Raw genomic sequence first — 14,965 nt, 5'->3', positions numbered from 1 at the left:
CTCGCTAGGGAGTCCAGCTCCACCCCAACCACGCTACTGGCCTTCCTGACCAGCTTATCCAGCCTGTTTGTGTCCCCTGCTCTCAGTCCGCTGCCCCAGCAGGTCACAGCGTACAAGAAGGCGCCCGCCACCACCGATTCATAGAACATCCTCACCATCCTTGTACAGACATTGAAGGATCTCAGCCTTCTGAGGAAGTAGAGTCGGCTCTGGCCCTTCTTGTACAGTGCCTCTGCGCGTTTTGACCCGTTCAGTTTGTTGTCGATGTGCACACCGAGGTATTTGTACTCCTCAACCATGTCCACATCGACTCCCCTGATGGAAACGGGGGTCACAGGTGCACTCCTCCTCCTCCCCAGCTCCACCACCAGTTCCCTGGTCTTCGCCACATTTAGCTGCAGGTGGTTTTTATCGCACCATGTGACGAAGTCCACTACCAGTTCCCGGTATTCCCTCTCGTCACTGTCCTTTATACATCCCACTATCGCAGAGTCATCAGAAAACTTCTGAAGGTGGCAGGACTCTGACCGATAGTGGAAGTCGTTGGTGTAGATGGTGAAGAGGAAGGGAGAGAGGACTGTCCCCTGCGGGTCCCCGGTGTTGCTGACCAGTCTGTCTGACACACAGCTCCGTAGGCGCACGTACTGTGGTCTGCCCGTCAGATAGTCAACAACCCAGGACACCAGGGGGGCCTCTACCTGCATCGCCTCCAACTTCTCACCCAGCAGCCCAGGCCTTATGGTATCAAAAGCACTGGAGAAGTCAAAGAACATGACTCTCACAGTGCTCCCCGGCTTGTCTAGGTGAGTGTAGGCTCGGTTCAGCAGGTAGATGACAGCATCCTTTACCTCCAGTCGGGGCTGGTAGGCGAACTGGAGTGGGTCTAGGTGGGGTTTGATCACCGGGCGGAGTTGCTCCAGGACTATGCGGGCACTTAGGGACAGGGACCACACAGGAGGTTTTCCAGTGTCAGGACTCTCTGCAGCCTCAGTGGCGCTAAGACCAAAATGTGTCAGATCTTTTGTCCTAAGTCCGTTGGTGAATGAGACCCAATGATAGTCTGTGGCTGAGTATTAGCTGTTAGACATGGCAGTCGAGAAGAACTGAGTAATGATACTAATCTTTACCCTTTAAAAGCCATACCACACCGTCTGTGGTGGTGACACACTTTGGCCTCAGAGGAATGCACCTTCTTTTTCCTTTCCTTTTTTTTAAGGGTTGACACTTTCAACAGCTTCTAAAAATTGTGTGTGTGTGTGTGTGTGTGTGTGTGTGTGTGTGTGTGTGTGTGTGTGTGTGTGTGTGTGTGTGTGTGTGTGTGTGTGTGTGTGTGTGTGTGTGTGTGTGTGTGTGTCTATGAATGTTTGTATGTATGTGTGTGTACTAAATACCCTCTATGACTGTGCAGAAACATGACACCCCATGGCTGTTTGGCATTTGGTGCCTCACCAGGTGTGTGTGGTGTGTACGTGTGTGTGTGTGTGTGTGTGTGTACGTGTATGTGTGTGTGTTGTACATGTGCATGTTGGAGCCACTACCAAGGCTAAGCCTGACATCCGGCATGTGTCTGTGTGTGTGTGTGTGTGTGTTTGTGTGTGTGTGTGTGTGTGTGTGTTGTGTCTGTGGGGGGGGGGCAAATAATGAAGGTGTTAGCAGCATATCGGCTCCTCTCCTCACTTCAGTGCTAAGAGAGGCTCCAGACCAGGAGGCACTGCTCCAGTCCAACCTGACTGAGAGCCTCAGAGGCAGGCAGGCAGGCCCCTCCCCTCCACAACTCTAGATCCTAAGCAGATGGGTGTGTGGAAGCTGAGGACCCGAGAGAGATACCCATCGTTTTTACTCAAGGTACCATAAAAGAGGACAAGAAGATAGAAGAGCCCGAAGAAAGAAGCCAAACAAAGGTTTAGAACTTTTACAGACGAGAGAAGACCACGAGAGACTGGCATTGGTTTTGGAATTAAGGCATAGTGAAGTGGAAGGGTAGAGGGGAGAAGAGGAGTTGACCTCCTCTCCCAATGGATATACCTTCGTCTCCCGTCATGGAGGAAGAGGAAGATGAGGTGAAACATTATTCTCTCTTTCTCTCTGTGTGTGTGTGTGTGTGTGTGTGTGTGTGTGTGTGTGTGTGTGTGTGTGTGTGTGTGTGTGTGTGTGTGTGTGTGTGTGTGTGCGTGCGTGCGTGCGAGTGTGTAGTATGTATGTAGTTATAGTATGTAGTGTGTGCAGCATCTGATAGCCGCTACTGTGTAGTGTGTCGTGTAAGTTATATTCTCGTCACCAAAAACGGCATGTTTAGTACAAGGGAAGAAGGAAAAAGAGATGAAGATGATAAATAGATTGGAATGACACACCTTTATCGTACCACCTGCTCAGCCTCTTCTGGTGGTTTTATCTCTGGTTCTATTTGATGGCTCTAATCTCAAATCAGACTGATTTCCCCTGGTGTTGTTTCTGCTGTGATTCAGCCTTATCTTAGAACCTTGGTGTCTCGGGGGCTCTGCTGTACCGGGATGCCAGCGGTGTCCCAAAAGCATGGCTAGTCTTCAGATGTCCTTTGCTTTCCCTTGTTATACTGCAATACTGATTCCATAATCGCTACCCAATAGATCGGAGACAGAATGCCCACAAGGGTTTTCAAATTCACAGTTTATTAACAACATAGAACTTGAAAATGGTGTTTTGTACTCTTGCAGAGGTCTTGGTGTCAGTCACTGGGGTGCTCTGCAAGGTTTTACGTGTTTCCTCTCTTGCCAGAAAACAGTTTTATAGCACCTTTTGCATACAGGCTTCATTATATCAGTGGGTTCGCCATCAGCGTCGGCTCTATAGTAGGGCTGGGCGATATAACGATAACGATAAATATTGCGATATATTTTAATAATCGATATCGAATATCGGAAAAAAAAAATCGAAAAATCATTTTTTTATTTATTTATTTTTTTACCTGCAACAGGGCAGTTTTAAAACCAGAGACAGTGGACAGAATTGTCTTTCTTGCCTGCAACTTAAAGTAATGGCTTTGCTTGTCCAAATGACAATACTGACCAAATTGAGATTTATTTTTCTCTTGTCCATTTATTTTGTTTGCTTTCTAATTTAAAATACAGTTTGAAACCGTCTGTACACAGTAGGCTATGTGTGCTAGCAGAACTAGACTCCAGTCGCGAGTCACGGTGCACATGTGCGGTGGTTTGTCCACCAAAAAAGCGCCAAAATATCGAAAATAAACTAGCAGAGCCAGAACTGTTCAACTCCCCTGGAGCCACAGCCAGCAGAGAAGCCGGTTTACTTTCGCTTTTAAACCAGCTGCAGCCTGAGAACTGGAGTGTGAGGGGATGTAACACTAAAGATGGCGGCAATGACAAAGAATTGCTGCAAAATAAACATACATCTGTTGTTAAATTTTTTATTTTTATTTTTATTTTTTTTAATACTTATAACAATTCGATAATTATCGATATCGAGAAATATGATAACATTATCATATCGTTATCGCGATATGATTTTTTTCCATATCGCCCAGCCCTACTCTATAGGCAAAGTGGTCCCACAGTAGACTTCAGAAGCCCAGTTTGTTAACCAGTACAGGGCGTGGAGGCAACTGAAGACAACATGCTGTTGTTAGGGTGCCATTCCATAGATCTGATATCTTAGTGTAGTGTACTTTGCAAACACAAAGATAATGTTAGCTAAATGCTTGCTTATACAGCAGCTTATAACTTCATGATGGTAATAGCTGTGCAGCCTTTCTACGTGCGTGCGCCTGTCATTTAGGAGATGCAGGTCGCCATATAAAACATATTATTTCATTGAATGTTTTGAGCACAAACGGGGAGTTCAAACAAGCCTATAGTGTATGAAGGAGTGGAGATAAAAGCAGTGTTTCTTGCCACCAAACTACTTGGGGACAGACCTATTTCAGCACCATGGGCAGCGCTGTAGCGCTCCATTTTAGATGCTGCTGTCCATACGGCATTATTCTTTCATTGACCGAACCAAAGCTTCTGATAATCTTCTCAAGATCCAGTTCATCAGAAATATTTTCGGCTATGTAGGAAGAGAGTATGGTTGAGGTGTTTTGTGGTCATCGTGTCATATAGCCTATCAGGAGCCCTGAGACGCTGCTGTCCATAGTGGATATAGCCTATAGGCAGGAGCCCTGAGACGCTGCTGTCCATAGTGGATATAGCCTATAGGCAGGAGCCCTGAGACGCTGCTGTCCATAGTGGATATAGCCTATAGGCAGGAGCCCTGAGACGCTGCTGTCCATAGTGGATATAGCCTATAGGCAGGAGCCCTGAGACGCTGCTGTCCATAGTGGATATAGCCTATAGGCAGGAGCCCTGAGACGCTGCTGTCCATAGTGGATATAGCCTATAGACAGGAGCCCTGAGACGCTGCTGTCCATAGTGGATATAGCCTATAGACAGGAGCCCTGAGACGCTGCTGTCCATAGTGGATATAGCCTATAGACAGGAGCCCTGAGACGCTGCTGTCCATAGTGGATATAGCCTATAGACAGGAGCCCTGAGACGCTGCTGTCCATAGTGGATATAGCCTATAGACAGGAGCCCTGAGACGCTGCTGTCCATAGTGGATATAGCCTATCAGGAGCCCTGAGACGCTGCTGTCCATAGTGGATTTGACAGGATCACCACCCATTTCTCCACTGCATCTCTATTGCTATGCCTTTTATAATGGTTGTTTAATAAATGTATTTGTGGTTTTAACAGTTGTACAGTGTTTCCCCCCACCCAACCTCCTCCAATGTACAGTTTTTACGTCAAATGTATATACTCCTTTTTCTGGACTCTTTTTGTATCACAAACAGCACTGTATTTGCAAATCTGGTATGTCATAAATGTATAGATGTAGCAGTACTGTCTATCTGTATGTCATGTATGTCATATGTCCTGATGAATTGAAATGGGGGACCCTGATGTAAACAAGACGAAAGTCTTTCTCTGGTCTGCATCCCCTTAACAATTGTGTGTATTGAGCTGTACTGTATTGTACCCATTCTGCAATCTGTTAATAAAGTTTTCAATCAATCAATCAATGGTGTTGTCTAAATAAAACTCTTACTACTGCTGTGCCACACTCCTCTTCCTAACTTGTCTCCACCGTCTATTAACTACAGTAGAGTAGGCTGAGTAGTGCCATGTTGTATATTGTATTTAGTTAATTTCAACTTAATTATAAAAATTTGATTAATCTATTTTTAAAGCCTTGACATTTTTACAGTATCTTCTTGTTTGCATGTCAAATACATATATTGTATTTTGTTAATTTAAATGTAATTATTAAATTGAATTAATCAATACAAATAATTGCCAATGGGCACACTAAATAGCAAGCCGTTTGGGAAGAGTGTGTATTGTCGGAGCAAAGGGCTATCGGACTATTGGGCTTCCTTTCTAACTACTGAGCGCAAAGGGACTTCGGAACAATGGGTTTTGTTTTCGGGGCAACGGGCTGTCAAACGAATTATGGCTTTTGGTCCAATTGGACATTTTTCAGACTATTTTTCTCTCTCACTAAGTTAAATTAATTGAAGCTCGTGCTGTATCAACTGTGATGAATGGGCAGGCGCATGTCCATTAACCATTAACCTCGTTCCCAGTTTTATCTCCTCCGTGAGATAAAGCCTGGTAAAGAACTACTGCCGAAAGTGTGTATGGGGTAGAATTTACGGTGTATGTACTTCCCCTGGAAGCTGCCTCCGAATGGACCAAACTTTTCCCGAATCCTGTCGGCTAACAAGCTAGAACGTCCCGGTCATGTAGTAAATAATTCAGGCAAAGCCGTTGCAGTGGCTTAAACGAGGAAATATTGTGCACTTCACACGTTTCTATAATTGTTTTGTCGAAACCGGAAAGCCTGTAGCCTGTGAATGAATGAATGAATGAAAACTTTATTAACAGATTGCAGAATGGGTACAGTGCAGTACAGCTCAATACATACAATTGTTAAGGGGATGCAGACCAGAGAAAGACTTTCGTCTTGTTTCCACCAGGGTCCCCCCTGTACTTCCTGTACTTCCTGTACTTCCGTTTACACACTTCAGGAGGCATATCTTTACCAGCCTAATTAACCATAGACCGTAAAGCACCTGACTCGGCTACCTTGCTAGTACTGCCACCTAGAGGAGATTCAGACTAATTATAATCTTCATCCTCTCGATCACTTGCGCCAGAGACACGTGTTGCAGTGCTGGTATCACTCGGTATCACTCGGTGATACCTCACTCCCCCCCCCCACCTCCAATGTAAATTACCCAGTATGGTTGTCAATATCCCAGTGTACCCAACCCCCCCCCACCCAACCTCCTCCAATGTACAGTTTCTACGTCAAATGTATATACTCCCTTTTCTTGACTCCTTCTGTATCACAAACAGTACTGTATTTGCAAATCTGGTATGTCATAAATGTATAGATGTAGCAGTACTGACTATCTGTATGTCATGTATGTCATATATGTCCTGATGAATTGAAAATGGGGGACCCTGGTGGAAACAAGACGAAAGTCTTTCTCTGGTCTGCATCCCCTTAACAATTGTGTGTATTGAGCTGTACTGTATTGTACCCATTCTGCAATCTGTTAATAAAGTTTTCAATCAATCAATCAAAACTCACTGAGGCTGAAGTACGCGCAATCGCTTTTTACATGGCATTATCCAACCGGACTCCCGGAGAAGCATGCAGCTGCAGAGCCGCAGAGCCAGCGGCGCTCTCTGGGCCGCGCGCTGACGGCCGCGCTGTGAGGCAATAGTATCCAGCTGCAGGACGAGAGCAGCAAAAAAAAACTGTGCACACATTTGACCTAAAACTTGGGAAATCTCTCTTGAAGGAAAAGCCTTCAAGAGAGTTATGTAAGAACTACAATGACAAAAAACATTTGTCAAAATACACCTCAAATTGCTTTATTTACAGTATATGGGACACTTAACTGATAATCATGGTTTACTGTTTTGAGGTTGTCATGTAATAATTTTTTTATTCAATAACTCCATTTCAAGACTTTTCACAGGACAGTAGCTGTCATGACATCATCATTAGATATGTGTCTATCTATAGAGCCTACTAAAATATGTAACGTAGACCATACAGCAGCTGCTGAATGCTCGGAATACCCTGAACACTTTATCAAGGTCTGATTCAAACCAGTCCAACACCTTTTTATTTTATTGCTCTCCAGAACGGTCTGAATGCGCTGCATCTGGCGGCGAAAGAGGGCCACGAGGAGCTGGTGGAGGAGCTGCTCGAGAGGGGAGCACCTGTCGACTCAGCAACAAAGGTAAAAGGGGAGAACAATCTACAGTGAATGTATTGTTTTTGTTTGACGTCTTGTTCATAATAAATATGGATACGCAATACGATGTTATGCTTATTTGTCTGATCATTTTGCCGTTCTCTGTGTTGCTATGGCGGTTAACCAAACAAACACACACCCACTTATTGCCTGGCCACCTCTGCTCTTTGGCAATTCATGTTTGGGCGGCTATTACAAAAAAGGTGAGAGAGGGAGGGAGGACCTCTTGTGGGGGGAGTGGAGTGAGTGAGAGGAGATGAACAGGCGTTCATATCAGTAGTATCAGTGTCTTACAGAGTAAATCACTGCTTGGAATTACACTCCCCACGGAAGTCTGAAACCCGACCCGGAGAAGGGGGGGGGGGGGGGCAGTAGTAAATGGTTTAAAGGTAGATTTAGTCAAGCAGTATTTTGGGCTGTTGTGCCAAATACAAGGTGTCTTCCTCGTCAGTTTTCAGGATAATATCAAACTATTATTAATTACTTAGAGGGAGAAAGAGAGAGAGAGAGAGAGAGAGAGAGAGAGAGAGAGAGAGAGAGAGAGAGAGAGAGAGAGAGCGAGAGCGAGAGAGAGAGCAGAGAGAGAGAGAGAGAGAGAGAGAGAGAGAGAGAGAGAGAGAGAGAGAGAATTCCATTCCTGCTACCTGATCCTATAGGTTCTGTTACCAGCTAGCAGCGATAAAAAACATGCAGGGAATCTGTTGCCCTGTTGTCTACACACCCCACATCCCACACACTGACATGATTGATCCCACCTTCAATCAGTCAACACCTGATCTAGAAATATCCATTCAGAATTCTGTAACGAAACAAAGAAAGAGAGATAAATCTGTGTTCGGACCCCAGTTCTCTGTTTGTGGATGTTAGGCTTGGCTTGGTCCAGAACACATGGGTCAAATGGTGGAAAACACTGCCATATTAGCATTTGTGATGTTGCCTTTCAATAAATGTGACATTGGGATATTACGTTCAGGAGAGGGCTGGCTGCATGGCCTTTAAACATGGTAATAGTGTTCACATACATACCATGCAATAAATCCAAGTGTCTGACAGGTTACACACACACACACACACACACACACACACACACACACACACACACACACACACACACACACACACACACACACACACACACACACACACACACACACACACACACACACACACACACACAAGGCTGGTGTTGATCTTTCTTCTCTCTGCAGAAAGGGAATACTGCCCTCCATATTGCCTCATTGGCTGGACAAAGGGAAGTAGCCAGATTGCTGGTGAAGAGAGGAGCGGACCTCAACCACCAGTCACAGGTCTGAATATTGAGAACCAAAGATACTGAACGCTACAGGATTGAACTATTATACAGTCATATAAATCATCTACTGCAACTTTGTGTGTGTGTGTGCTTGTGTACGTGTGTGTGTGTGTGTGTGTGTGTGTGTGTGTGTGTGTGTGTGTGTGTGTGTGTGTGTGTGTGTGTGTGTGTGTGTGTGTGTGTGTGTGTGTGTGTGTGTGTGTGTGTGTGTGTGTGTGTGTGTGTGTGTGTGTGTGTGTGTGTGTGTGTGTGTGTGTGTGTTGCCTCTATAGAATGGCTTCACTCCCCTCTACATGGCAGCCCAAGAAAACCATTTGGATGTGGTGCGTTACCTGTTAGAGAATGAAGGCAACCAGAGCATCGCAACAGAGGTACAGTAGGGGTGTGTGTGTGACAGTGTGTGTGTATGTGTGTGTGTGTGTGTGTGTGTGTGTGTGTGTGTGTGTGTGTGTGTGTGTGAGTGTGTGTGTGTGTGTGTGTGTGTGTGTGTGTGTGTGTGTGTGTGTGTGTGTGTGTGTGTGTGTGTGTGTGTGTGTGTGTGTGTGTGTGTGTGTGTGTGTGTGTGTGTAAATGTTCCACTGACAAACTTCAACGCATCACCAAGACAGACAGCCTCCAAAATAATTGGCTGCTCCCTCCCCTCTCTAGACTCCATCTACACCTCACGCACAGTCACCCGCTCTGGTCATATAGAGTAGACAATGATCCCTCCCACCCAGAACACCACATATTCTAACGCATGCCCTCAGGTCGCTACAGGTCCATTTGAACTAAACACACGCTTCAAGAACAGTTTTTTACCCACAGCAGTCCGAACACCAAACGCCCTGCCCCCCCCCCCCCCCCCCCCTTGCACTGATGGGCAAGCATCCAAACTGAACTGAATTGAACTGACACTGACTGACACTTGTTATATGTGACCGTCCTGTATGTATTTATTTATGTATTTATTGTGGGGATTGGGAGGTGGGAGGGGGGCGTTGATGTCCCACTGCCTAACAAACATGCTGTACCGCAAACAATTACCACCAACCATAGCTGTGTGGCATTAAAGTATCTTGTATCTTGTATCTTGTGTGTGTGTATGAGTTCATCTTCGTTTAATACAAATTATAAAGGTACTGCAGTATTCAATTTCCCCTCCTCTCTCACACACTTCATCTCTCTCTCTCTCTCTCTCTCTCTCTCTCTCTCTCTCTCTCTCCTCTCTCTCTCTCTCTCTCTCTCTCTCTCTCTCTCTCTCTCTTTCTATCCCCTCCAGGATGGCTTCACCCCCCTGGCCATCGCTCTCCAGCAGGGTCACAACTCAGTGGTCTCCCTGCTCCTGGAGCACGACACCAAGGGGAAGGTCCGCCTGCCAGCCCTGCACATCGCCGCCCGCAAGGACGACACCAAGTCTGCTGCTCTGCTGCTCCAGAATGACCACAATGCTGATGTCCAGTCCAAGGTAAGAGAGCCAGGGAGGGCGGGATGGAGGGAGGGACAGAAGGAGGGAGGCAGGGTGGAGAGAGAGCGATGAGAGATGGAGGGAGGGAAGCTGGGGAGGGATGGAGGGATGGGGGAAGGGGAAGGGAGAGATGAGAAATGAAGGGGGGGTGGAGGAGGGCAAGAGAAAGGGACAGCAAGAAGGGGCATGTGAAACGGGGAGAGATCAAACGAACGAGGGTGTGAGAGAGGGATGGAATGAGAGAAGGAGATGTTTGCTTTTGTTTTTTTCTGATGGTAAAATGTAACTCTGTAGGGTGTTGTCATAGAAACGTACCCTGTCTGTGTTTATGTTCATCTTGTGGTGAAAATGCCCTTTTCCCTAATGCCAACAACCCAAATACCTATCCCCCCTCCTCTCTCTCTATGCATCCTAACCAGATGATGGTCAATAGAACCACAGAGGTACACAGACTGACTCTACCCACCATCATCATTTCATTTGTATCTCTTATCGCTTATTGCCATCTCTTCCAGCTCTTGAGTTCTGCTCCGTTATTGAATGGGGGCTCATGGAATACTGCATGTCCGAGTTATGTATCACTAATACGGCATTTGTCTCTCTGTGGTGCGTGACACAGACATGCATTTGACATACAGTCGCTGTACTCTACATTCGTGCATGGCTCAAACGGAAATACAGTGTCTTGGAAATAGCTCCCTGTGAATGATGCTAGTTTGTGTTTTTGATATTTGATTGTAGGTTAATTATTATCTTTTTGGCACTTTTAGATTTTCTTTTCTTTTCTTTCTCTGTAAATTAAGGACTATATTTTTTCCATTAAACCACCATAGAGTCATTGTAGGTTTTTTTCATACTCTCAAACATAAGTATGAAAGTATTTCAACATTTATAGGAGATTCTTATTTTAATCTCCTTAACAAGAGCTTTCTTTCTTTACTTGGCTCACAGCATGTGTAGCCTCCTCCCAAGCACATGTCATTGTTTTTACTTCCTGTCTGTCCGGTCTTTTGGTTAACTCTGTTTTTTAATTAAATTGCACCATGTCTATCAGAATGGGAAGGTAAGGAGAGAACACCACCACAACTAAATATTATATATATATATATATATATATATATATATATATATATATATATATATATATATATATATATATATATATATATATATATTTACATACTTAATAAATAAATGTCTCTATGTCCGTCTTACTAGATACAGTAACTACTAGCTACTGTACTGCGTAGTTGCTTTGTGTTTCTGTATTCCGTTTTTTTTTGTTTTTTTGTTAGCTGATTTTGTTTAATATGGCCTTTATGTTAAATGTTATTACTTTATCTCAGTCAAACTTGTGATTTGTTTTAAATGATTTAATTTTGATTGTATTTTATTTTCATTGTGAGCATAGTGTTGGAGGGCTTTTGCATGTTTGACAACGTGCATGTGTTACTTTTTGGGTTTCCCCTTCTGTCCGTTTCTGTTTTTACTGTCTCTTTCTCCAGCCCTGCTACCGCATGGGAATGCTGCATGCATAGGGCCTGCTTTCTATACTGCTGTATGCTAAGAAGAACATTCTAATCTCTCTCTCTCTCTCTCTCTCTCTCTCTCTCTCTCTCTCTCTCTCTCTCTCTCTCTCTCTCTCTCTCTCTCTCTCTCTCTCTCTCTCTCACCCTGTCTGTCTCTCTCTCTGTCTCTCATACTCTCTCTCTCTCACCCTGTCTGTCTCTCTCTCTCTGTCTCTCATTATCTCTGTCTCTCTCTCTCTCTCTCTCTCTCTCTCTCTCTCTCTCTCTCTCTCTCTCTCTCTACAGAGTGGGTTTACCCCTCTGCACATCGCTGCTCACTATGGCAACGTGAACGTCTCCACTCTGCTGCTGAACAGAGGAGCTGCTGTGGACTTCACCGCCAGGGTAACAAATCATAATTTGTTCTTACTTGCTTGCCTGAGTAAATAAAGGTTAAATAAATGTAAAAAAAATAATAATAATTGAAAACCGATACCGATCACTTCCGATATCCCATTTTAATGCCAATATCGGCCGATAATATTGGACATCCCTAGTTCACTAGCAACACTGTATATATATATATATACTAGGGGTGGGGGGGGGGAATCGATACGTAGTAGTATCGCGATACTTTGCGTGGCGATACTGTATCGATACAGGGCCGCCAAGTATCGATATTTAATTATTCATTAAAAAAAATATAAAAAAAAATTATAAGGAAGTTGCATTGTTCATTTCAATACCTGTAATAGTACAGTAGTCCACATGTGCATTCAGTTAAGTTGGAATATGACTGTAATACAAACAGTTCAGTTTGTCAGGTACATGCAACACAGATTACAGTGTTTACAGTGTTGACAATAACCTGGACTTTCTTTGCTTAACGGAAACATGGCAAAAACCCCTGGATTATTATTTTCTTAATCAGACCACCCCTGACGGCTACTCCTACATGGTCAAACCACGCCTCCACAGGCGTGGAGGTGGAATAGCCACATTCCACAAAAGAAGCATTGACACAAGCAATATTACCATCCCGGCTGCCTCCTCATTTGAACACCTTGCTTTTAAACTGTCTGGTCCCAAACCCCTAGTCACTGCAGTCATTTACCGGCCCCCCAAACCAAACCCAACCTTCCCCTCTGACCTGTCTGAATTCCTGACACAACTCTGTGCTATCTCTCCATCCATCCTTTTAATCGGTGATTTCAACATTCATGTTGATACTTCGGACTCCAAAACCGCCACAGAATTCCTGGACATTTTAAACTTTTTTAATCTCACCCAGCATGTTGATTTTCCCACTCATAAGAAAGGTCACACACTGGATCTGGTCTGCACATCTGGCATCTCCATCAGTAATCTCACCTGCTCCGACCTCACCATCTCTGATCATCTGGCTATCACTATGGACATTCTCATCCCTACTCCCCCAATCAAGCAGATGCGTTCCATAACATTCCGTAATCTCAAATCCATCCACCCCTCCTCTCTCTCCTCCCTACTGACTGACACCATCCCTGATGCCTCCCTCTTACAGCATGGCTCCTCTACAGACCTGGTCAACATCTACAACAACACTCTCTCCTCCTGTCTCAATCAGCTCGCCCCAATCAAAACCAAGTCTGTCTCCTTCACTAACTCCGCCCCCTGGTACACCGATCACCTACACCACCTTAAATCCAAGGGCCGCCAGCTCGAACGGCTATCCAATAAAACCGGTCTCACTGTCCATAAAGAGGCCTACAGACAACATCAACAGCTCTACAAAGACGCCCTCAACTCTGCACGCTCCTCCCACTACTCCGCTATCATACAGTCTGGCAGCAACAACCCCAGGACTCTGTTTTCCACCATCAACACACTTCTTAAACCCTCTGACACAATCTCCTGTTCCTTCACTGTCAGTAAATGTGTCTCCTATCTGTCACATCTCCAAACAAAAATTGACAAAATCCACACCCAACTAACAATTGCCTCCGCCAACACTATCTCCCCTCCGGATTCAACCCCCTCTCCACCGCCCAACCCACCTTTTACATCCTTCACTGAAATCACTGCATCGGACCTATCCTCCATTCTCTCTACAATGAAAACTTCTACCTGCATCCTGGACCCTATCCCCTCCATCCTAGTCAAGGCTTGTCTCCCTGCCCTTTCTCCCCTAATCACCTCCATCGTAAACACCTCTCTGACCACTGGCCTATTTCCCCCCGCCCTCAAAATTGCTTCTGTCACCCCCCTACTAAAAAAACCCGGTCTCAACCCTGAAACCCTTGATAATTTCCGCCCCATTTCCAACCTCCCCTTCCTCTCAAAAATAATTGAGCGAGCCATTGCCTCCCAATTAAAATCCTACCTCGACAACAATAACCTTTATGATACATTTCAATCCGGATTCCGCACCAAACACAGCACCGAAACTGCTCTTCTAAAAGTCACCAACGACATACTCCTCTCTGCCGACTCTGGTTCCCTCTCCATCCTCATTCTCCTAGACCTCAGCGCTGCTTTTGACACCATCAGTCACCCCATCCTCATCACTCGTCTCCAGTCCTCCGTTGGCATCTCCGGAATCCCCCTCACCTTGCTCCAATCATACCTCTCACACAGGCACCAATTTATCTCCATCAACAATTGCAAATCCCCCACTGCCCCCATCACTCATGGTGTCCCCCAAGGCTCAGTACTTGGTCCCCTGCTCTTCATCCTCTACATCCTTCCACTTGGTCTGATTCTCCGCCAACATGGCCTGCGTTTTCACTGTTATGCAGACGACACTCAGCTCTACCTCTCCACCAAGACTATCACTCCAGCCACTCTCTCCACCCTCAGCACCTGCCTCACAGACATCAAAACATGGATGCAAAATAACTTTCTTAAACTAAACTGCAATAAATCAGAAATCATCATTATCGGTCCAAAATCCCTCACCAGCCACACCCAGGATTTCACCCTAAATATTGATGGTACCATTGTCACCCCCTCCACTCACGTCCGTAACCTTGGCATCATCCTGGACCCCACCCTTTCTTTCCTCCGCCATGTGAACCACATAACCAAATCGGCCTTCTACCACCTCCGGAACATTGCTCGTCTCCGCCCCTCCCTATCACTCTCCGCTGCTGAAACACTGGTTCATGCATTCATATCATCAAGACTAGATTACTGCAACAGCATCCTCTACGGCTCACCAAACACTATCCTCAATAAACTCCAATATGTCCAAAACTCTGCTGCCCGCATGCTCACCTCCACCCGTCGCTCTGATCACATCACCCCTGTCCTCCACGACCTCCACTGGCTTCCAATCAAATACAGGATACATTTTAAAATACTACTCATCACATTTAAAGCCCTCAACAACCTTGCCCCTCCCTACC

At 45.3% G+C, this 14,965-nt stretch overlaps 1 protein-coding gene across 1 annotated transcript in view; it reads left to right on the top strand.

The window, feature by feature from the left end:
- The window catches only part of LOC311232351 (uncharacterized protein), a gene marked incomplete at its 5' end in the record, with an annotated part of 144,177 nt that overhangs the window by 30,749 nt on the left and 98,463 nt on the right, over positions 1-14,965 (top strand). The window contains 7 exons of the mRNA XM_084319116.1: positions 7,199-7,297; positions 8,521-8,619; positions 8,897-8,995; positions 9,886-10,071; positions 10,491-10,514; positions 11,126-11,134; positions 11,886-11,984. Coding sequence (XP_084175242.1) covers positions 7,199-7,297; positions 8,521-8,619; positions 8,897-8,995; positions 9,886-10,071; positions 10,491-10,514; positions 11,126-11,134; positions 11,886-11,984 — 615 coding nt within the window. The remainder of the gene's footprint in view (positions 1-7,198; positions 7,298-8,520; positions 8,620-8,896; positions 8,996-9,885; positions 10,072-10,490; positions 10,515-11,125; positions 11,135-11,885; positions 11,985-14,965) is intronic.

Source organism: Notolepis coatsorum (genome assembly GCF_963971535.1).
Source record: "Notolepis coatsorum genome assembly, chromosome: 7".
NCBI classification, from domain to species: Eukaryota; Metazoa; Chordata; class Actinopteri; order Aulopiformes; family Paralepididae; genus Notolepis; species Notolepis coatsorum.
Note: the sequence above shows the minus strand (reverse complement) of the source record. Positions and strands in the feature narration are given on the sequence as shown.